We start from the raw sequence: 24,665 nt of genomic DNA, 5'->3' as shown, positions 1-24,665 counted from the left end.
TCCACAATTGACAGCATTTCTCTAATGTTATTTATTGAAATTAAGTGCTCAATATGTCCATGACTGGATTTCTACCTTACCCACAACCACCCAGAAAAAAAATAATTTTTCATAATGACATGCATTTAAAATTATTTTACAGAGAAGTTAGAGACATTGCACTTTTATGAAATATACATATATTTTTTTTAACGAACTTGTATTTACAGCTTTCTTCTGAAGCCTCTACCTCAGAACCTAGAGTCTTTAATTCAGTGATTTTTAGAAATAAACTATTATAGAAAGGTTTCACAGTTTTCAAAAACAATTGGAGTATATATATAATCATGATAACTTTTATCATAACTTGTTAGGGATGAACATGCCCTTTTGAAAAGGCACTTACAGTGTACCACTGCCTATACTAAATACAACCTAAGAAACGTGTTATTCTTTTTCCCCTTTCTCTGCCTTCTACTCCCCCCAAAAAGCAGCAACTTCAGATTATAAATGACATTCCATTAGTCCATGTAGTATCCCAGTACAGTATTTGCAAAAGTCAGTTGTATGAGAACGTGTACATACTATTTGTCTTTTCCTAACACATCACCATCTCTATTCATCCTTAACACAGACCGTATCCTTGGGTTTACTAAGGCTCTTTACTTCATCCAGTAGTCTTCTAGGTGTCAAAATATGCGTAGAACCTGACAAAGCAAACAAATTTCAGACTGATGAAGTTAATAGTTACGCTTTGCAGTCATTAAAAATATATTTACACACACAGAAAAACAGTTCCAAATGTTTTCATGTGTTACATAATGTATAACTCTAACTGCCATGATTAGGAAGGCCTAAGAGGGAAGTGTCCTCCTTCCACACACTGTGGACAACCAGAAAAAAATCGTTGTCCTTCTTGCTCTGCCCCTTGCCCCAGTTAAACAAAGGCTACAAGTATTTTGGGACCAGGAGAGTATGGAGAAGCAAAGAGGGGAGGACAAAGACCACATCCCTAGTACTCTTACTTAGGACACCAGTTTCAAGTCCCTGCTCTGTCTGGTTTGAAACACAGCCTTGAATCTAGTCCCCTTTCACTCTGCAATTGTCCCAAACTGCAAGAAATCTGCCCGTTCTGTGGAAGGGTGAGTTAATGAGAGGCTTTATCCTAAAAAAAAAAAAAAAAAAAAAAAAAAAAAAAAAAAAAAAAAAAAAAAAAAAAAAAAAAAAAAATCGAGAAGTCATCTGCATTAAGGATTACCACAAACAGTTCTCCATACAAATAATGGTTAGAGAAAGTTAGCTTTTACCAACCAACATTTTTTAAAAATTTTCACAACAAATTGCAAATTTGGAGCAGCAAAGAAAATCCATACTGTTCTTCAAGAGCACACTACTGTTGCTTCTCTGATTCTCATGGAGTGATATAACTTCTGCCTTGAAGGGTCACCCTGCAGTTATAAAGGAAAATCTTAACCATTTAAGATTAGGGCTGTCTCAAACCTTGAGTTTTAGCAGTGTCAACCTGTACAGGCTAGTATTCCTTGAATTCTCAATTCAAAATTGAGTAAGGTTTTCATCTTGCAGTAGGCAGCATGGAAAATGTTAACACCTTCCCTCAGAAAGCAGGATTATATGCAAAGCTACAAGAATCACTTCTAAATAAAAAAAGGAAGATGATGCTGAAGTTAGTGCCAGAAATTACAACAGAAGTGACCTATGCTACACAGTTTTGTAAACAAGCCTTCGATGAAGAAACAGTCTTGTCAAACCACATTCCTCTTGTCCTTGTCTTCCAATTGCAACTCAACACTGGTGATAAACCTACCTCAATCACCACTAACAAGATCAGCAACCAAAAGAAAAAAATAATAATAGCAGATTCTAGTTCTCAGAGTCAAGGTTGTTACTGCTTTAGGGAAGAGTCTTATTTAAATGACGGTATATAGGATTAAATCCTTTCTGACACTCAGGCCTAAAGTTTAGTTGCCAAAACACAGGCATCTCAAGCAATTTAGGATGCTTTAGATGTCCCCGCACTCAGACAACAGTTGCTACTGCAGATGGATACAGGTCTCTGGTAGGGTTCTAAACCTTGGATTTTTGTTTTGATATATCATATACCCAAGTGTTTTAGCACTTAAATTTAAATAGCAATAAATGATTATCTGGAACACAGCAGATAATAGAAAAAGCATTTGCTGCCTCTAGGTATTAACTGAGGGATTATTACTCCTGCTAGTGATTCATGCATTTACACACTGCAGAATCCTAAGAAGATTAGGGAGATCACTAATTTTTAGAGAAAATGCTATTAAACATGGTGTGTTTTGTTTAAATTTTCTAAAAAAAAAAAAAAAAAAAAAACACGACAAGAACTGCAAGATGTTGTAGAACAGACTTAGCTACACTTGGAAAAAAACTTTTAAAAATAAAGAAAAGGAATAATTGTTTCTCCTTCCTCCCACAAGAAGTGATTACTTTTGCACTATTCTACCAGCTTTCCTACTACTTACAAAATTAACCAAAATAATAATTGTAGCTGCAGGTAAAGCACAGGCAGATGCATGAGTTTGTGAGGAGACAGTGTAATGCAGGGAAATACAGATCTATTTAATATTTTTTGCTACACATCAGACTACTTTAATAATACATTTCTCTGATTTGATTCATGATGATCCTTCTGTAGTTTTCAGCATAGCAGTAACTTCTCAGTTTAAACATCTAGTTTTAAAAGATACAGTGGCTGTAGTATTAGTTTACTGAATCAACTTTGGAAAAGCAAAAGATGCTTACGTTTTTACAGAAACGCATCTTTAGACTACATACTCTTGTCCAAAGTAAATCTCTACGTATCACCCTGGCCCCAGGACAGGCTTACCAATGATAACTTCGCAAGACTTGTAGGCTTGAGAAACTTCGTAAGCACTGCGCATCTCAGAATATGTAATTCCTCCAATCACAAATACAATCAGTCTTGCACTACTCTTTCGCTCATCTTGATAACTAGCTTTAGGTTTCTGGCGAGCACTGCAAAATATTTCATAAGATGACATTTATACAGTTTTATGGATTAATTTTTGGTAAAAATGACACAATGAGCAGTAATCACTTCTGTCATGCAGTTCACACAGCCAAAAAAATTTAATAACTAAAAGAGTTTCTAAGAAAGCAAGTTAGTACATTATAGAAACTATTCAGATATCAAAAGGGAAAATAAATACAAAGCAAAAATCTTGTACAAAGCTTCTCTATGAAGAAGCTTCATTCTGCATGCTAACAATTACAGGGAAAACTTTCACAAGAGTTCATTTGAAAAAGCTAAAATCTCAAGTATTTTATTGTCCACACATGAATAGAATATAACTAAAAATAGCTATATTTAGCTGTTATCAAGTAAGATTCACATAGCTAGGAAAGATGAAAAAATAAAACATACTTTTTCTAACATATATACTAATTGCAGATTCAAATTATCAGTATACTGATAACACATTCTTAAAACTACTTCACACTAAAAAGCTCAGTGGTTTAAGCTTCTCATTCTAGGAATATCGAAATGCTATTTCTAAATTAGAAGCAAAAAGGAGATACTCTACACAAGCAGCCATGCAGGACTAAGAAGATTTACTAAACTAACAATCAAGTTCAGGGTGTTTTAGATGAGTTAAAAATTATGGTTTTACACCTTAACATTACATAACCACGTATAAATCATTTTACCACTTAGAAAGTGCACTTCTGTAATGCTTCACAACACACCTGACAAAAATATTGAGAAACAGGAACATTGTATCTCAAGATATTAACCAGTTTACCTTACTGCTCCTGAACCATTCCAGGTAGGTGGACACTGGGAACAATAGGGCCAGTCTTTTGAATCTAGTTTGTTTTCTATAGCATCCTGAAGGGCAAAACAAAAACCCATTTTAAACAACCATGGAGAACCAAAGCTCAACAGGTTTCAACGTCCAGTAAGGACGTCTAACTGACATTTAATGACAGCACATATAATTTCTTAGAACAACCAGTAGCAACCAGCATCCCCAAAACAGTGTTCTTGCATACCAGAACACTAGACCACATAATACTAGAAGTAATTACAAGATTTCTGTACATCATAAGGAATGGGAATACACATGCTTTCTTTCTCAAAATGATAGTGATTTAACTGCTCAGATATCACTAGCAGTTTTTCATCTGCAATTACTCCAACTGATCTCATTTCTCTAGAGGACTATATAAGAGAATTCATGGTCTCCTGAAGGCACATCCAGTTATTAAATTATCAAAGTCACGAAAACTCTAAAAATGAGTGCATTCAGTCAGACCAGAGATCCAGTAAGCTCACTATTCCATCTGACATCAGTGACAGACTGATGCTTAGGAGGAGATTTAAGAATAGAGCAGCAACTTCTGCCAAGTAAGATTTTCTGGCTTCTACCAATCTGCAACTTAGATTTGCATTACAGCTTGAAGACCTATTAGAAGAAAACAAAAATAACAAAGAAGGAGGTAATATCCAGATCTTTAGAATACACTAAATATTACCAGTGACAGGACAAGCAGCTCAAAAAAAAAAAAAAAAAAAAAGACATTCACTTTGGTTTGCTTTAATCTTAAGCCAACCTCCAGTAAGTAGAATTAACAACATACAGCACTCTAATTGCCTATATTATAAACAGACTAGAATTGATTGCTTTACCAACAGAAGTATTTAATAGAAGTAAATTAAAATACTATAAAATTTCAAAAGATGGAATACAAGTGCACACTTGGATATATTCCTGCACTGCACCCATGAAATAATTACTTGGTCAAAATTACCTCCATAACATCTTTGATAACAGGCGTCCACCTAGAGAGTTGAAAAGTTTCTTCTGAAGAACGGTCCCTTCTTGTTTGTTTATGTTGCTGAACAGCAGACTGAAGAGATTTTCAAAACCATAGATGTATTATACAGTACATTTGGGTTTTTTTGAAACTTATTCCCAGTTCACAGCAGGTGGGAGAAAAAAAAATCAGCAGGAAATTTTAAAGAAATTATCATCAGTTACGGTGATACCACAGCATGATTGATAATCATTCCACAGGTATGATTACCTGTAGAATCCAGGATACATTAAAACACACCTTTCAGAGGCAAGGAACTGAATAAATTAGTGCTTCCCCAAACCAACCAGCTAGCATCACCATCTGATGATGTTACAAGGGAACATTATAGACATCTCTTTGAGAAGTACTCAAGTTAATTGTTTAAAGGATTTACCTCCTAGACACATCATGGAAATAGGAATGCCTAGTAATTGCCTCCTTCCAAAAAAGACCTGGTCAATACTGCTAAGAGTTGCTGAAAGAGCTGTAGACAAGTGCTAGGATGGTAGGAAATTAAAAAAAAAAAAAAAAAAAAAAAAACTTACTGAAGAGATAATAGGCACACCAAGGTATTTCCAGTTTCTTATCATATCACTATCACTTTCTATTTGTACATTCTGGATCAGCTTGTCCAAGTTCTCCTGGGTAGTTCCTTTGATATAAGAAAAATATACAACTTAGTTACCATGTGACTTTGTCAATGCAATGAGACCAATTTTGTCTCACACATTCTGGGCTGTTATTATTTAGTCCAGGATTTTTTTCTTCTTTTTATTTGGTTGGCCAATACACTACTGTGTGTTTAACATAATCCTATATTTTAGCATAAAAGTTTAACAGTCCATTTTTGAGAACAGAACTCAATATTGTTACAGATTCCTTAGACCCACATTCTGATAGTTTCCTCTTTTTTTTTTAGTACAGATTCTCCCCCATTGACTTCATTTTCAGGTTCCCTTAACAGCTTCAACATTGTGTGAAAAGGAGAAAAATTGTTACAAACATTCAAGCACAGGAATGATGCTAAAACAGGGTATGGATCTGTGCTTCTATTGAACCTCTTGTTTCTTTATCAATACTATCTATACTACCAATCTGAGGGAAGAGAAGTTACAGAGATAGACTTCTTTTAAATTTGACCATCAACTGACACATATGCTCGAGTTAGTTAGAATACTGGACTCTTTCACAAGATTTGAGTTGAAGTCCATAGCACCGAGACAAAAATCAGGGCAGCTTAACATACCATTTGTGCTGAAGATATACAGGAGAATAGCTCTAATTTTGTCATAGTTGTCATGACTTTTGTTGAGCAGAACTGGCAGGAGGACTCTCATCAAGTCTTTCACTTTTTGACCTTCTGCATCAGTTCCAAGAGCCAAGTCCTAAATTAAAAACCAAATAAATCATTTCAGCGAGTACCCATTTAAGAAAAACTGTTTTGTTTGTTCTGAAATATATTTTTATGATAATAGAGGCTTCAAGAAAAAAAGCTGCATCAATTTAAACTCCATATGAAAAATTTTAGACAATTATTTCAATAGTGATGTAGTAATACTATATAATGCTTTTAGACATTTTATATTGTTTGAATAAAGTTTGCAATGGACTTTGAAAAAGCTGCAAGAATACAGTTTAGGCAAACAGATTCAAATTCTCATAAGATGATCAAAGACATCTATATAAGAGGGATAAACAAACAGCTCAAATGCAAGCAGCTACAGTCTTTGTTGTATTGTTATTTTGGACAAGAGCTCTGTCAGATTTCAACTGCTAGCCTCAATCCAGGCTACAATAAAAACAGTTGTATTCCTCTCTCCCCCCAAAATAAAGATATTCTATACCTCAAAACTGTTATAAAATGTTAATTCAAAAATATTATTATATCCTGTCAAGTTACCTAGAATTCATAATAATATGAATGTTGAACTTGAGATTAGTAGTACAACTGCAATGTCTCAACTAAGCAGGTGCTTTTCCCAGACTTTTAAAAAGGGCTTCCTTCAGCAGAAATAGTAAGGCAACTTCATAGGAGATTTGAATCAAGAAAATTCAAAGATTATCTTTATACAGATCAGCCAAATTTAAAGAAAAACAGAACTCTAATAACAACTCTTTAATTGGCAGAGTAAGAGTCTTGTATATCTCACTTAGTTCCAATATTACTACCTCAAAAAGTGACTGCAGAGAAAGAAAAAAACCACAAGAGACTAGCTTTGTCAGTTAAAATCAAGCACCTATTCCTGCCAGCAAAAAAGTTGCATTTGCAGTAGTTTTGTGGGGTTGTTTTTTTGTTTTAAACATACCTGTTCAGTTTTACAAAGCCTTTCTATATTAGGCTTGAACTTGCTCATGCAATCTTCTGCTAAGTTAAGATGGACAACTTGCTAGAAGAAAAAAAATCCGTTTTCATAGCTTGTTTTTTTATTTTAAACAGAGCAATCATTTTTCTTGGTTACAAAACTCAGTCTTTCACCAATATTCAGAACCATCATGCATTTTCCATATTTTACCCTTCACTTAAAGATTGATGCCCCCCAATACTTTCTAGAACATTACTCTTATACCTTCAGTCCTTAAAGTACACACAGTTTAGAGTTAAGCATTTTTATGTATTTAAATGAAACACCTGGAAACAAGTTTTCTTCTCAAAAATTTACAGCAGTTGAACATAAATTGAAGAAAAGTTATATAGCACATTCAACACAATAACGAGTGTATAAATCTAAACATCAACAACACAATTATAATGCATAAATTATTTAGCACTGAGCTGTACTTACGAAATACCCCTTACCCTAGTAATCTCTTTACGATAGTGTGGCATCTTTTTCATCAATTGAGCCAAACTGGATAACGATAACTGTGAAGAAACAATAGAAGTTTATTTTTCCACACCCCCCCCCAGTATTAGACACTGGTATTTCCCTTCCTGTTGCAGCTTTGCATTTTTCAAACATTGCAATTGGTATAGGTTTGTATGTGTATATTTACGTTTGTCTAGTGGATCCATAAATTACATAGATCTGATCACCTGAAAATTCAATTACCAGGAAAAACAGCACTAAACAACTTACTTTTCCTTCTGTTGCTTTCTTTTTTGATGAAACTTCTTTCAACAGTTTTGGTATTTCCCTGCATAAAAATAAAGAAATAAATAATGAAATGCAACAGCGTCACAGTTCTTAAATCTTAAGACCTTCTCTATGATAAGCTCTTTTTATTACTCCCTATGCTCCTACTTCCTTGACAGTTCGTGAGACATATACCCCTCGAAGAAACGTTTATAACTTGCATTTAACAATTTGTTAACTGATTCACATACTCTATCACATCTGCAATATGCTTGTGCCGAATCTTCACCCAGAGCTCATCATCTTCCTCCAGAATTGCTTCCTTTTCCTTCCCAGCTGGTCCATCTGTTTTGTACCTTCAAAAAGAGGATTTGAATGACAGGTTGTTTTGCTTTTTTTCTCTCTTCTTTCTAATAACTTGCTAGATTATTAATTGTTATCGTTTAACCAACATACATGGTAATAGCAGCAATGTACACAGGTTTTCATTTGCAAGTCCAGCTATGGTCTTACAGAGAATGCAATTTATGTAAGCTTTATACAGATTACATCTTAGAATACACAAGGAGGAGATGAATTTTAGAATGATTCTTAGGGGCACTTCCTTCTGGATATTCTTTTAAACCAATAGTAACTCCAGTTTCAACCATATATTTATATGCACCTCAATTTCTTTTCAGCTTCTAAAATAAATTTCCCTTCAGCTTCAAATTTAAGTTGTGTGTGAAATAATACACATTGATATTGCAAAGCACAGCTTTTTCTACCTACTATAAAACATTCTGTAACTCTGAGGGAAAAAATCAAGAATCTTAGTCCCCAAATTAAGTCCCATTCACACAGAACAGACAAGGCATGACAAATTATTTCACATATACAAGTAACATGCTTCACAGCATTACAGACTATTACTTTCAACTATTACTTTTCTACTAACACAAATCAATCTACGTAACAAAATAATCTTACTATATAACACTTCCAATTACAGAAACTCACAGATAAGGTGTGAAACCAGAATGCAGAAAAATAGAAAAAACAAGATTAATTGTAAAAGTTGGATCATGACTCTACTTAGAAAACGTACTCTGCTATATTCCCATACCCAACAAATTTCAGATTTGCAAAATTCTATGTTATATGAAAATACTCATAGTATTTTATACTCAAGTGTTTCCATATACTCAAGTGTTTCCAATGAGCATTCCTGTTTGACTATAGCAAATCAGGTCAAATTGCCACATTGTTCCAAGAAGCAGTCATCAAAAAGAAAAGTCTTACCAAAATCTTGGGTGTCAGAACAATCCAACAGCAAAGTACCATACTCAAAACAATGTCATTATTCCAATTAGTGATTAAACAATGCATATAAACTGAACACGGCTTACCTAAACGTCTATTTGGGGTAGAAACATGTAAGTTTACAACAACTACACAAATTAAGTGATGAACTATAAAAGTAAAAGTAAGTCTTCTGGAAAAAGAAAAAAAGCTTTTTCTCCAGAATTATTATCCTATTACTGGTCTTGTTTATCTTAACAGAAGCCAGGAATCTGAATGTGCCCTACCAATGCCTTGATACAAGTCTAGCACAAAGGTTGAAAACATTAGAAAGAGAGATTACTTAAGCAGACAACTAAAAATAATGTGTCAAAGTCAAATTTAGCAAAAACATTAATTAGTCCCTACCTAATCTCAACTAAATGAGGAAGTTAACAAAAAAAAATTGCAAATTCAAGAGGAAAGACTAATAACTAAAGCAACCCTTACATATTAAAAGCACCTTAAAAATATCTACAGTGCAATTCAGCTCAACAATTCTGTATATATTTTCATGAATAAAGTGTTTAGATTAAAAAGAAAAAGTACTTGCTTGTAAGTATCATTTTCAATTGGTAGCAGATCGTATGCCATTGCCTGGAACGTGAGTTCATGAAGTACAGTTGATACTGGGTCAAAGCCACGATCAATTATTATTAATTGTGAGTGGGTTTTAGCCTAGAAATCCATCACAAAAGTGTAAAAGATAAGATGCACAGTACAAAATCAATGCATCTTAAATCTATTTACAGTAAATTACATCACTGCACACATTCTTGGAAAAAAACCTATCCTATTGCTTGAGGAATTCTCCATAACTGAAAAAAATAGGGTCCAAATGTTTATCAACATAAGCAGAAACAAATATTTAAAATATGATCAGAACACAATGCTTTTAAATAGTAATCTTAACGCAATGATCTTAGGACCACTGCATTACATTCACCTCACCTAATCAAAAGAAAATAAAAATGCTTTAAAAAAAAGCTTTTAAGGCCTCTCATTACCTATTCATAAATATGTACATTGCTTTTATTTCAGAGTGGATTATCTATACTGTGCTGCCATACATAAAAAAAATCTGCACTAAGGCCTCCAAACATTCAGCTCAAAGTTCCATTTTGGACTTTAGTACAGTAGCAGCAGCATCAGGTACATTTATTTCTGTAGCAGAGTGGAATGTCACAAATCCTTTACCGCATACTTTTGTGTTTAGGCTACTGCCCATGATGTAGCAACAGATCAGAAACATTATTTATGTGAAAGGCTCCGTGGAAAAAGAGCCCTTAAAGGGGGCCATTTCACATATGCATTGAAGTCCCTTTTACACACAGACCTATGAAAGATATTAACATAGAAGTTATCAACTTTTCTTCATGTATGTATCATCCGCTACATCATCATAGGGCCAATTTTCCACATACAGTTAGTTTGTACAATAACACAAATTGTATTTACTTAAGTTGCTACCTCTTCCAAAAGGCTTATATACAAACAGCTAAGTGGCAACTAGTTGCCTTTACTTAAAGGAATAAAACCCGGTTTTGTAGAACTATTTACAAAACATACTCCGAAAAGTTGTTTTTGTTTTTTTTTTAAGCGCACTTGCAAAAAAAAAAAGCAAACATTTTAGTTCATTTTCTACCTTTATTTGGCTTTTCTCATCAGTTTTGTAGTAGTCTTCAAGATATTTTTCAACAAGGTGTGCAAGTTTGCTGGCATTATCTGATGGCATGCTGGGAAAAAAGGAAATTAAAGTAGCTTAGTTTCTTAATCAAAACATTAAAATGCTACCTTTAAAACAAAGATCTCCTTAGACCAATTCCCTGGTTTTACATGCAGTTTCTGTACACCATTCTAAGTATTTCCATTATGTTTTCACTCTGATATTATAATTCCACTCTTTTCATGCTTCAGGTACTTCGGACAGTAGGAACAGTGTCACTCAGAAGATCGGCATAAGCTGTCCTATTACCCAGCACCAAAAATTCTCAAAGGTGGGAGACACACACTTTTGCCCAGAACCACCACCTGGTCAGGAGCCTGAAGCTACTGTTTAAATAGCCCACCATTACCTTTGCCTACTTTCCGAATTATTTTTCTTACAGAAATGTTACAGCCAGCTTGACTAATGTTTTAGGCAAAACCCAATCTAGGAAGTGCACATTACTACCTCTAGCAATGTCCACAACCCCCAGGCTTTTCAGATAAGTATAGACATGCAAAGGAACAAGTCATCTGCAAAGCCACATGGTACCGTGGCCTAGGCAGGGCACTGCTCATAGTAGACATTAAGACACTCTTCAAAACATCACGAGGAGAAAAGTCTCACTGCTAAATTTTCAGGCAGCTACACATTTAAATTAACAACTGGAAAAGAAATCTAAGAATTTACTTTTTTTTTTTTAATCACTTATTTGTCTTTGCTTCCAATATACCACAAAAGTCTTTTATAACTAGCAAAGAGATAGAGATAAAAGTTACATTTTTCCATTAAAAGAAACTTGAGTTCAGTTTTAGAAGTGAATATTGCAAGTCAGGAAAGCACAAGACCAAGTCCCTGATGAATAGTCTCTACACAGAAACCCTAAAATTTTTGGTGCATGAAGCTTATTACAGATGAATATCAAATCAACAAGCAAATACAACACATGCAGTTCAACAAACTAGGGTAGGTCCAATACTAGGAGCAGGTCCAATACACCTTGGATATGCCTTACTGCAACGCATGACACATTTTTCAATAATATTTCAATCACGAATCTTCCCAAAAATATATTCCCAAAAATATAAAGTATAAGGTCACAGAATAAATCTGTGGTCAAACCTCAAAAAAGTTTCATACCGTTTTGGAAAAGAAAAAGAGAACAGAGAAGAAAAACAAGAAAACACACCCACAGTCAAGCAATTATTGCCTCATTACTCTCATTAAGAATATTAGAATGCCATTCTTGGGTGTAATTTCAGATGATTACTTTGATTTCAAAGCTACTACCCTGTCCTCGCTATCAAAGGTCATCAGAAGTATTCTCAATTTCCGTACTATGAAGAAATTCAGAAAAAGCATTATTGCCTTTCCTAATCTCATCTGCCTCAGCAATTTATTAATTCCTTGATCTTAACTGGAGCTACAAAGCTTCTGACAGCAGCATCTCTGTGATAGGACTGATTAGACATTCTGCGTAATGGAGGGCAGCATGTTAGCATCATCCTACAGCCCAAACATGAAATACAAGCAATTCATAACAAAACATAATGAAGTAAGCACTGGTATGTGAATACACACAAAGGAAGAATCCACTGTTTTGCATACACTTGATGAATTCCTACCTTTCTGTAATTAGAGTTGTGGATTAAAATCAATTAAACCACAATAAAAGAAACAATTCTACAGCTTCAAGCTATTATCAAACAATGTGGCAAGTCCCAAAAGTGAAAGCACCTACACAAACAAACCACTATTTTTTCCCCACCTTTTACATCGTACTCCTGGATTCTCTTCTAGTGTGGCACACAGAGTAACAATTTGTTCAGCCATTGTTTCCATTACAGCATCTTTATCCTTTGTCTTTTCCAGAGTTGGACTATAACAGCGGTAGAATGCATCTGGGACATTGAGAGTAAATACCTAGGTAAAGCACAACCAAGAAAAAAAAAATGGCATAAATCATACATTTCCAAAGCATCTGTTAAACTACAGGCTTTACTAAAAAGTTATGTAATAGTTACGTAATAAATAATAATATTAAACCAACCAAATCCACAGTGATGGCTTCTCAAACTAAATAACAATTTAAAAAAATTATTAATAAGAGAGCATGTCTTTAAATTAGGAAATTTACGTGGATGGCAGCAACCTCTCCTATATTCACCTGCTATTGAGTATACACAAGAGTTCTTACATTTGACATATAAGATTTGAAAGATACAGGAAAGATTTGTTGAAAAATCATTTACAGTTAGTTCTGCAACTCCCAATAGCAGACAGGGCTTAGGTGTTTCACTGTATTAGCAAGTATCAGAGCGCATTTCAGCTTTCTCTATCTTATATGGTATACATTAGCAACAAGTTGTTTCTCAACACAGTACTCATTGTGCGCTTTCACACGGCATCTACTCCATGGTTGGTGGTTTCCATGTCTCCTTATCAATAAAAAAAGAGCTCTCATTTTTTTCCCCTCCTTTTTGTTAGGGACACTGGGTTTGGTTTTGTTTTTCCCCACCTTCAGTTTTCTTCGTCAGTTTGCTCTCCCATTTCTAGTTTTCACTGAGCAATTAGCTCTGGAATTTTACCTATTCCTACATACCAACCTACCTAAGTCTATCAAAATACCAAAATTTACTGCTTTAAGACAAACAAGAATACCTTCCTTCTCTTAAGGAACAGATTCCTTCTATGACCTCTCTACTAAGGTTCTCCACCTTATGACTAATGACTCTGAGTCCTGCAAAGAGGTCAAACGCAACCAGTAAATGCTCTTCCAGCACAGGAGAATTTGTTTTCAACAGAAAAATATGGGAATGCTCTCGAAATACGTCAAAATGGTAACCGGTCTCACAGTTTGTCAATAAAAGAATAGAAGAGGTACTTTCTATGTAATCATTTTCTAGTACATCAACAACAGTCATACAGACTTAAGTGCTGTTGAGATAAAGAATGAAACTTACCTGAGACTCATACGGGAAGAAGGAAATGTTGATCTCCTTGCATCTCCTTATTGATTTGGAGCAGGAAGACTTCATTTTATTGAAGAGGTTATCAGGACAAACTATGGAAAAAAGATACTACACTAAAAATCTTTTGGGCATATTCCAGCAATTACTTTAGTCATTTATAAACTTACAACCTTGAAAACCTCTAACATTATTTTTTTTGTTTTCCAAAAATGAGTATTTGCAATTATTTATGTGCTTCTGGAACGACTTCTTTGTAGATTGAGTTCTGATCCCATGGCTTTCACTAAATGTATCAGTTTACCACACCATTCAATTATTCTCCTTTCAAAGCAATGCTAATTGAGAGCCAGTTATCAGTAACATAACAAAGTTGCCAAAACTTCCTGTAGTGAAAGAAAACATACAACCAATATCTTGTATGTGAGATCTCTTTTTAAAGACGCATTGCTGATCATTTTTACTAGCTTTTGGCAGGTGAGTTTGTATAATAATTTTTTAGTAGTGTACAGCAGTGAAGGATATCAACTATAATAAAGCAAGAATTTCTGCTGTTTTTTTTTCATATAGGAGAGAGAAAACATTTCCCATGCTACAAAAAAGGTTAAAGGAAGAAGCACTATATAGATATCAAGCATAAAAACAGAAATATAGCATTCAATTACAGATCTCACGTGTTCCGACAAATTCACAGGCTACATTGGATCCCAGTCTAGAAACTGAACTAAAAACCACCAACATTTTAATGACAAATACTATATAGACTTGAAAGTGACCATAGAAAGTATTTCCCTCTCTCAGAGAAATTTTGGCAAATACTCATACTGAAAGCTTGCACATTTGCAACATGAGAATACACAGCAGTATTTTTTCAGGAGTACCAAAAACTGTTACATCAGCAGTAAATGAAATAATCTGGGAGATGTTGCTATGAATTTGATAACTGCTCTGAGAAAATACAGTTCCTTGAAAAAGCAACTAACGAGACCAACCTGAAACACCTAAAAACTTAACTGCTGGAAACAAGACTAATTCTTGAAATAAATGGTTCTGTAAATCTGAAAGTGATTTGAGTGTAAAACAGAGACAAAGAATTACCAGCCTTTACTAAGCTCCTGTCAGTGACAGCCAGACAGAAGCAGACCCACAGGAGTGGCTTGTCATACACAAAGAACAATCTTCCCAAAAACACTCAACAGAGACGGAACTTCACCTGAGAAGCTTGAGTAGTTTGCAAACGCAACTTTAATGATGGAAATCTGACAAACACCTTAAAGAAACACTACAGAAATTCTGTCTTTTCTTTCACTCTAAATTGCTACGCATGATATAGAGTAAAAGGGTATGATTCAAACACCAAAACATGGTTGAGATTTGGAGTAACAAAAACCCAACCAAAGAACTACATTTGAGTTTTGGTTCAGGAGCTTTTTTTCCTAAGAGCTAGATTGAGCTGGCAAAGCAACTCCAAAGTAGCAGACACACAGACATCATCCACAACACCTACAGAAACTGCCACAACTTAGCAGCACATTTTGTTTCTTTACTTTTTCCCCCCCTCCATGCCATTTTAGTCACAGACAGTGACAGTGGAGGAACGCACAATCACATTAATCATATTTGCATTTGGTATCTGCCTTGCATCTCCCATGCAAGGGAGAAATAATAGAAGGGAGAAATAGGAAATACCTACAATAAAAAATTATAAAACATCATTCTTGCAACAAAGCAAATCGTCGTGCACTTATAAATAGTTTTACTTATGAGGTACATAGTTTTACTTTATTTGTGGAATGACTGAGCATTGCCATAGCATCATGAGCCAGTTCTGGCAGCCAAAGGATGGTTAATGACTCGAGTCTCAAAACCTCTCTAGAGAAACAGGACCCAAATATTAATGCATTAACCTACAGAAAAGACAGACGAGAGGCTTACTTACTTACAAAACAAAGTCAGACTACAACATAAAAGCTTACTTACAGTCGGTGAAATACACATATGCTGCCTTGTATCTGCTTGATGATCTGCTGATGAAGTCATCAATAAGTCCATCTACAGACTTGTGGGGGAAGAAAAATATCACTGTAGTCTTTTGCCCTTCCTCAAGTACCAAAAGCTTCTCTCCCTACCCTTTTAGTTACCCAGTCCAACTTAAGAATGCTGCAAATCCGCATAAAATACTTGAGTAGATTTTTTTATTATTATTCAAAAGCAACATTAATAAACAGTTACAAAAAGTCAGTCCTGACTGACTTTCCATACCCCTCTGCCAAGATTACTTTGGGAACCCAAGTAGGATACTTGTATCATTTTCCACCTGTAACAATGCTGCGATTTGTCTTCTTATGAAGTTTTAGGAAGTAGCTGTAATCTCTTACTAGAGCCATCACTTTGAATTCCATTGTTTAGCGTATTGCATTATTTGATGCATTGTGTCTGTCAGTGAGGTTACCAAAATCTACACAATGAAACATTGTCTCCCTTGATCAAAAGCTACACACCTGCAACTCAATCGGTGGTGACAATGCACTGCCTTTTCATTAGGGCAAGTTAAGCATGACACAGAGCAGCATCACACAAATATAAAAAAACACTGCATAGTCCTAATCAGTATATCAATACTCGAAAAAAAGATTGCAAAATCTTTCAGACTGAAAAAGCAGAACTTTTTTTCTTTAAAAAAATACGCACCTTTTTGGTCGGAGTTATGAAATATATTGCTTTCATGTGTGGAACAGGCTCCCGGTTTTTATACACGTTCTCCACCACTACAAAGTAAAAAATACTACTATTTGAAATTACGAGCTTTATGCTTTCATAATAAAGAGACAAATATTTTAGTATAGAGGTAATAAAGACTAATGATGTTGTCCTCAAAATTACTGCCAAGCATCTATCTTTTGCCTAGAGAGTCTTGTTTTTATTCATTTATTTATTATGTTATATAGAACAAATTACCATAAGACTTTTGCAGCCTGCACCCTTGTGTCAACTCAAGTTTTACCTCTAAATTTTCCTGGCTATTCTATACAATGCTTGCCCTCACACAGAAAATTAGGGCAATACAAAGATGCTCAAGCTATGGGGCCCAGTATGAAATATCTTACAATAGAACTGCCTCAGCAAGATTATTCTTTTTCCAGTACATTGAAGTAGAGGGAGAATGAAAACATGGAGGGCAACATTTTGGACTCTAATCCTCTATTGTCTTCTGTTCACCCTTTTCCTGCGTACTTATTCTGTTTCAATATAATAGCAGGCACAAATCAGATGTTTTCAACAAATCAGCAGTTTCATTCATCTCTTGCTTTTCTCTGTCTATTAAAGTCATTACTGTACACAGTGGTACAATACACTAGATCAAGAATGCAGAGAGATTCATGATGCTCAGTAATTCTGAGGGGGAGAAAAGAGCAGGATAAATAATGTCAGATGTGGAAAGACAGGTTCTTTTCAACACTGTATTCACTGAAAAGGAAAGGCTTCATATTGATGAACAGAATGCATGCTTACTGAATTTTTTTCACAAAGGACAGATAAGTAGTACTTATTATGATCAAAATACATTCAAAAAAATCAGTGTATACAGCTCTGCTATCATTCTTCCTAAAGAATCACGTTATACAGAATATTCAGAACATGTAAACGCATTGTAAAAGATAACACTGAGCAAATTTTCATAGCTTCAGGTTATAAGTTAAAAGCCTAATCATGTAATCTCTTCTTTAAGCAATCTTGCTACTTATGTGAAAAAAAGCTAGTTCTCAGTATCGCCCTCTTACAGAAGTGTTTCTAAAAATCTAGAACTAGAGGCAACGAAAAACTAAATTACTGATATTTTTTATATCTGTTTTAATTTCAGAAGTATTTTGGCACAATGATATACTAAAAAGCGTTACAGAACGGCCAATAAAAAAAATTGAGAAGTGACTTATGGTAGGAAAAACATCTGTTGTTTTGTGGCTTTTGTTTGTTTGTTTTTTAATTGTTCACTAGAGGAAAAATACTTTCATAACACGTGTAGAAAAACAAAGCCTAATATAAGCAGGTATATCAGATCTATCACAATCCATCTCTTATTCACTTTTGACAGCCGCAAACACCAAGCATCAAGGAACATCAAAGACACTCCAGAATACGTGAGAAAAACACATCCACTAGAAACTACTTCCAAGCTACTGGGAAAAGTGACAACCTGATTACTTTACCTAGAAGAAAACTATACGCAGCATGAACAGTGATCATTGATATCACTTAGCTTCAAGCATTTTTTCCTGTTTTTTTTTCAGTAAAAGTTATCTTGTTTTGAGAATAGGCCAAAATATTTCTGCACAACTCAAATTTAAATTCTTGTATCACATCCACTTGCTTGCAAACACCCCTCATCAGTTTTCTGTTATTGTCTATTGGTTATAATAAAAGCCACAGTTTGCTAGTCTAATACCCCATGGTAATTTAGTTGTTGAAGAAAAGAAAAAATAAAGTTCTTTGTGAGGGTACCATCAACTTCATTCTTTCCTTCCTTTTTTTTTTAAAAATCAAGACATAATAATGTGTATATTAAAAAGAACTATGCTTACCTGTGATACCCTCTGCCAGCAGATCAGTCATCTTACAGCAGAGTGACAGTAATTTAGTAGTATAGTCATCTAAAAGAATTATCTAAATACATAAAACGTCAATTAGATAAATTAATCAGCTGTAGTAAAACCATATTATTTCCTGAATAACTTGCCATGAAAATTTGACACTGAAATCCACTTCTTTATTCTGTATCTTTCATCACCTGTATATAGCAGCTGTAGGAAAAGGAAGAAATTCATCTCCAATAACATCAGAAGGATGTTACATACAGCATTTCAGAAGATGAACTGCATCTTAAGTACCTTAGTACCTTAGGTACTTTGTCCCCTTGTCTCAAAACTTGCACTTGGACACAAGTCTTGAATTCTGCCTAATTTACACTACAGCCTTGTTACGTGTATCTGTTCTTATTCTAAAAAGAGTTTTACAGCTTAAGCAGCTGTTCTCTCCTCCCACCCCACCTGCCCAGTTCTAACATTTTTATGAGATAATAATTTCTCTTAACTAACCAAGTCTCCTTCCTTTCAGACTCATCAAGTGATCAAGCTCTCTCACCATTCCTGACCATCTCTGTGTATTCCTGTGCTTACATCAATCTTGAGCCATTTACAATAAAATGCAAGACCTCCCTTGTGTTTCGTACCACTCCTTAAGTACTTTCTCATGTCTTCACTTCTCTACAGCTCAGAAGACACATTAGAATTTGAAAGATTTCATTGAAAAAAGAAAAAAAAACAAAAAAAATCAAAATTAAGTCAGTCAAACTAATTGGCATAATTTTAGTCCCAAGAAGAAAAAAATATGACAATGGATTTCAGACACAAAGTCAGCTGCAAAAAAAAAAAGAACAGTCTGTTTGCATTTCTTCCCAAAATAAGAGTATCAGTAACAATTGGCTTAAATTACAACAACAAAAAAACATTAATTAGAAAAGGAAAGATATACATAAGAATATATCATGTACTGAAAAAGCAGAACCTTCATTTGGGAGCTCTCTCTAATATATCCTTTAAACAAAACTTTCAAGAATGACAAATAATAATTAGATGATTAATATGGTCAAGTGCCTTTCAAAGGTAATCTACAGAACCCCAGGAATCTGTGGGCTGCTTGAGGGCATCTGCTGAAAGGTAATTCAGAAAAACAAGGCAACAGTCAGCAGACTACGGGACAAGAGGGAGTGAGAAATAGGTCATACTTGTTCTGGAAGATATATAGAAATTACAGATCAGAAAACAATGGAACACTTGAATCAGATGATTTTCTCTGGGCCACTTCAGCTGTACTTTCCCATTATTTTTACTACTGTTGATGTTATCACTGAAAACAGCAAACATTGGTGGAGCTGGAGTCTGGAGCAAAGCCTGTCTCATACTGTTGAATCCTGCTCCACACATACCATACAGCAATATTATTTTCTCCTGGCCACCGCTGCAATTAAGGAAACAACGTGGAGTTCTAGAGAACTGAATAAAGTGCAAGTCATTCAGAAGAAAAGTGAAGATAAACAGGAAGAATTTCTAAACTTAGCAAAAAAAAAAAAATTGAGACAACTACCCATTTGTTCTTCCTCTGCTAACCCTTACATTTTCCTGTGTGTGTTACACAGACCTAACTTAACAGAACTAAAATTCCATTATTTGGAAAGCAAACAAAATTTTAAGAAAAAAGTTAGCCGTTAAGTGATATTTATACAGAACTATACCTTCCATTCATCCTCTTTCCTGCAGTCATCAAATATTGATGATTTCAGCTCTGTAAGAAGGAATAGAGATGTCTCCAGTTAGAAGAATCAAATTGTTCTAAAAAAAAATAATAATTTCTGCTAATGCCAAGAATCTCCATAAAATCAGTCTAAACAGTCATAGGCCCGTAAATATTTCATTTTGTCTTTTTTTTCTTTATTTAGTGGAATGGTTTAGTTCAATAAATCAGATTGCACACATGCAAAAATCTAAGCTATTCTTTAAGAAATGGTAGTTACACCAACACATTCACAAACAGTTCGACCTGTTTTCCAATATGTGTACACTTCACATGTCCTTGCTCTTTCTCTAGAATTCCAGAAAAAAACTACGAAAATACCAGTTTAATCAGGAAATAAAAGTTACCTTAAAACAGGTATCCATTAACTTTTCCTGCTATGACAACTTTGGGAGAAATGTCGATTATAAATCATGTACAGGAGTCAGCAGTAAGAGTCAATATCTAGTTATGTCCCACAGCTATTAAAGATCACCAGAACTACGAGCTGCAGCTGTCCAGAGCACGGTCCTCACTCTAGTGCAAATCTGACCATGGCAGTAATATTTACAAATTACAAGTCAGAAAATTTGGAGAATTGATGAGCCAATACTTTTATAAACACAACAATAAAGAAGTCTTCCCAGAGAACAGAATTTCAGATGAAGCTGAGAACTATGGCTGTCATCAGGCCTTTTTCCCCAAGTCCAAATATAAAAGTAAGGGAAACAGAGTTCTAAAATACAGACTAACAAAATCAGCACACATTTTATGATTCCTGCCAAGTGAGACAATCACAATGAGCTCCAAAATAGTAGCTGCACATACAACAAAGTCCATCTACTTCTTAAGTTTTTGTAAATATTAACATCGTCATTTACATTCAAGGTCCTTTGGCATGATACTATACCTATGATACCCAAAACTAACACCCGAGGCCGTTGTGTAATACAGGAACATTTTTTCCTGTCCCTTTCACACTTTGTACGTTTCTTGCATTTTCTTCTGGGTTTCTACACAAGTTATAAGAAAAAAACCTTCAGCTTCGTGAAAATTTATTAGCCTTTGTATTTTCTGAGAACACTCTTACCAAAGACTTAGACTTTAGCATTACAGAGATCTTTTTAATCATTTGACTCAGAGTCCCAAAATCTCAAGTATACTGTTTCCTACGACGCTTTCACTTACTTGCCTATAAAATAACCCAAAACATACAAATGCATAATCCAGTTGTCTCAAACTTACTCAAACTTAATTTCTGTAATCAAAAAAATAAAAAAAGTCAGCTTTCTCCCATTGTGAAAGATAAATAAATTATTCCAAGCTACTAGTTTCCCAGATACAGCATATTTTCCAACTGCTATTTATTTTATCCCCATCCTGCAACTACTTTACTCAAATAACTGGAATACCAAAGAAACTATACTGGTGTACAGGATCTCAAAATCATCTCATTTGCATCCAGTAAGTATTCTGAAGGCAACAAAAGCAATCATAAGGCCATGCATAAGTAGTGCTCCATTCTTGTCTATGGTGTCATTTCCTTAGTTCTTGTAAAAGTTTCACACTTAACTACCGTCTCCACTTCTGGCTTCTCCAAAAACATTAAATTAGTTTAAAGCATTTTCCTTTTACTTAAGGGGATCAGGAAGTAAAAGGCTAGACACAACCCGGACAGATCATCAGACTACTAAACCGCCAAAAAAAGCCAAACAAAAACAAACAAAAAAGCAGACCACACCTTGGCAAAGTCAATGACCCATTCATACTGTACTTCCTCAAAGTACTACAACTGCAGCTTTCACCAGAAGCAAGTGTAAGGGAAAACAAAGCTGAAAAAAAAATGCTGAATCATAAAAATATCTATGGCTAGGTTAAAATGTTACTATACAAATCTAGAACACATTTTAAAACTGTTACAAGTTTTTAAGGACAGAATTTCTTGAGGAAAATATCCTTATTTACAGACACTGCACCCATGTGTGTGTATCCGGTTAGTTTTCTAACTCCATTCACAAAAACTAATGTCTCCTAAATACAAGTAGCTTTCCTTTTATCTCCCTCCCTCTTTATTATTCTCTGTAAACTTTGGTAACTTTTTCCACACACTTCTGCTTAGACTCAGTCTTAAATTGCACCTTACAGAAATGTACATTCCCAAGGAACAAAGACTCTTAAACAGCACCATGCCACAGTACAGATAAAACACTTTTTTTTATATATATTTTTTTAAACTTTTTTTCCTATTCACAGAACAGGAATAAGATATGCGTTGTTAACAAGGTGCCACATGAAATGTCAGCATCACTGATGGATTATTTCCAGACAAACCAACCTTAAAAACATTTTGCTGAAATATTACAAAGCTGCTGCTTCTGGCCTTGAATTACCCATAAACAAAATGCCAGTTCACTAAAAACACCTGAAACTTGTTCATCAATTTCAGAATTGTTGTGGTCTTGAGAAGACAACAGTAACTAGCTATCTAACAACAATTCTTTCCAAAGGAAACTTTACTTTTAGGAGATGTTTTATTATTAAACTACGAAGCAGTGCTAATCTTTTTTCCCCCCTCCAGCCTCGTCCACACCAGCAATACCACTTTCCCAAGTTCGTGTGTGCCCTGATAACACACTAGCACTTTGATCAGGTTCCCTCCTTATAAGGCCCAACTCTTCTCTAAACACCTCAGTATCCACCAGAAGAAAAATCAGTCATGTCACAGTCAAAGGCACAAATAACTTGGAGCAACCCAGGAGAAGGAAAGCAGCAAAAGAGGGTATTTCTGAAGCTCAAATGCTAAATAAATATCTCTATTTACAACAACTAGGGTATTTATGTCAGTAATTTAAACACTGAGCACTCCAAAAACATGCACCTTTCCTCTTTCTCCCCTTTTTCTGTTCCTTCATTCAGTGAAGGAAACCAGCCCCAGGAGCTTGCAGGTGGCAGCAGAAGGCACTGAGGGAAGGCACAGGCCCTTCCATTTTAGCCACAGTCGATCGGTGACCAGGCTGCCTGAGCTGCCTGTCCAGTAACAGCCCCAATACAACTCAGTTTGGCATGAGGCAGCTGTTTGCTTTTCTCCTGAGGTTAGTTTCACGCCACCTGAAGTACTGCTAGCCCTCCTCCTCCAGCAAAACACCGAGCAATCACCTCTTCACTTTTTGTGAGCGATACCGGCAGAACCTGCTCCCGAGCACGGCCATAAAACCTTGCAGCTCACTAATGAAAATACCTCCGGTGGTTGTTTTTATTTGTATTTAGTTTTTCTTCCGAAACCTGCCAGGCGCACGTTGCCGCTCGCTGACAGACAAGCTCCGTTCCCCCGGCAGCTCCGAGGGACCGGGAGCCCCCCCCGAAGCCGGGAGCCCCCCAGCGGGAGCCCCTGACGCGCTGACTCTCCTTAACCTCCCCGGGAGCAGACAGGGCTGCCTCTATCTGTGTTCCACCCGGCCTCGGAACGAGGCAAAACTGTAATCCCAAAGCCGTAGTAGCGTAGTGCCCTCAGCAGCGAGGGGAACAGCAGCCCCCACGGCTGCCTCACGGCTGCAGCGAGCCGCGCACTCACTCTGCCACACCAAACTCTTCAGCCCCCGCACCGCCGGCGCCATCTTGTTCGCGATCCCGGCCCTGCGCAGCTCCTGCCCTGCCCTTTTTCCCTTCTCCTCCTTTCCTTCCTTCCCTTCCGCTGCCCCAGCCCGGCCCCACCGCGCCCCTTTCTGAGGCGGCCCTGGCCGGCGAGAGCCGTGCCCGCCCCTCCGCAGCCGATGTGAGGCACGGCGGTTCCCGCTGGGGGAGCGGGAGGTTGGCGCACGGGGCGCTCGGAGACCGCAGCCCGGCCCCTGAGGAAAGTTCCACCTCAGCAGGGTGCGGGCCCGGTGAGCCGCGATCCTGGCCCGCCGTGACACTGCCCTCTCTGTAGTCCCAAGCTACAGCTCCTCTGCCGGGCTTCCCCGTAAAAACGCCCCCCAGACTCTCTGTAGAAAGTAATCCGACACAGCCCTGACGGTTCACAACAAGATCCCCTTTCCGAGCCCGTAAAATCAGCGATATGAAGTTTTAACTTGAAGTTGCAAAGGCCGTGTCGTAAAAAATCCCAGAAGGAGTCAGAAAAACTGAGGAAATGTCTGTTTCTCTTCGCGCAGCACAAGGGCTGAGGGACAATAAAGCTGGTACATCTTTCCACTCAAAATATGATGAGGGGTTAATTCCAGACAGAAAAAAGGTGCTTGTAAGTGGATAAAAATAGCAACAGTGAGCTGAACAGCAAAGTCCTAATTTGTGTTGAGCTTAATTACTTCATGTATCATGTATACTCAATACAGAAACTGTATCTTGGGAAAAAAAAAAAAAAAAAAAAAGAAAAAAAAACACCTGCCTGCCTAAAAGTTCCATTCTGTGTGGGACTCACTTCCT

At 36.1% G+C, this 24,665-nt stretch overlaps 1 protein-coding gene across 2 annotated transcripts; it reads right to left on the bottom strand.

Moving 5' to 3' along the window:
- Nucleotides 1–7: 7 nt before the first annotated feature.
- Nucleotides 8–23,949, bottom strand: STXBP3 (syntaxin binding protein 3). Of its 2 annotated transcripts, none has more exons than XM_035537567.2 (19): nucleotides 23,818–23,949; nucleotides 20,209–20,258; nucleotides 18,500–18,581; nucleotides 16,611–16,687; nucleotides 15,900–15,978; nucleotides 13,914–14,014; nucleotides 12,719–12,873; nucleotides 10,891–10,981; nucleotides 9,799–9,923; nucleotides 8,177–8,281; nucleotides 7,929–7,986; nucleotides 7,649–7,714; nucleotides 7,158–7,238; nucleotides 6,098–6,236; nucleotides 5,397–5,503; nucleotides 4,804–4,902; nucleotides 3,795–3,880; nucleotides 2,858–3,006; nucleotides 8–686 (listed from the first exon to the last, which is right to left on the bottom strand). In XM_035537567.2, the coding sequence occupies exons 1-19, from the start codon at nucleotides 23,858–23,860 to the stop codon at nucleotides 595–597; spliced, it is 1,785 nt and encodes a 594-aa protein (XP_035393460.1). In that variant the 5' UTR covers nucleotides 23,861–23,949; the 3' UTR covers nucleotides 8–594. The 2 variants fall into 2 exon arrangements, with proteins under 2 accessions (XP_035393460.1, XP_035393461.1); XM_035537568.2 differs by having other exon boundaries at nucleotides 9,799–9,842; nucleotides 23,818–23,919.
- Between the last annotated feature and the right edge of the window lie 716 nt (nucleotides 23,950–24,665).

This window comes from Cygnus atratus, chromosome 8 (genome assembly GCF_013377495.2).
Source record: "Cygnus atratus isolate AKBS03 ecotype Queensland, Australia chromosome 8, CAtr_DNAZoo_HiC_assembly, whole genome shotgun sequence".
NCBI classification, from domain to species: domain Eukaryota; kingdom Metazoa; phylum Chordata; class Aves; order Anseriformes; family Anatidae; genus Cygnus; species Cygnus atratus.
Note: the sequence above shows the minus strand (reverse complement) of the source record. Positions and strands in the feature narration are given on the sequence as shown.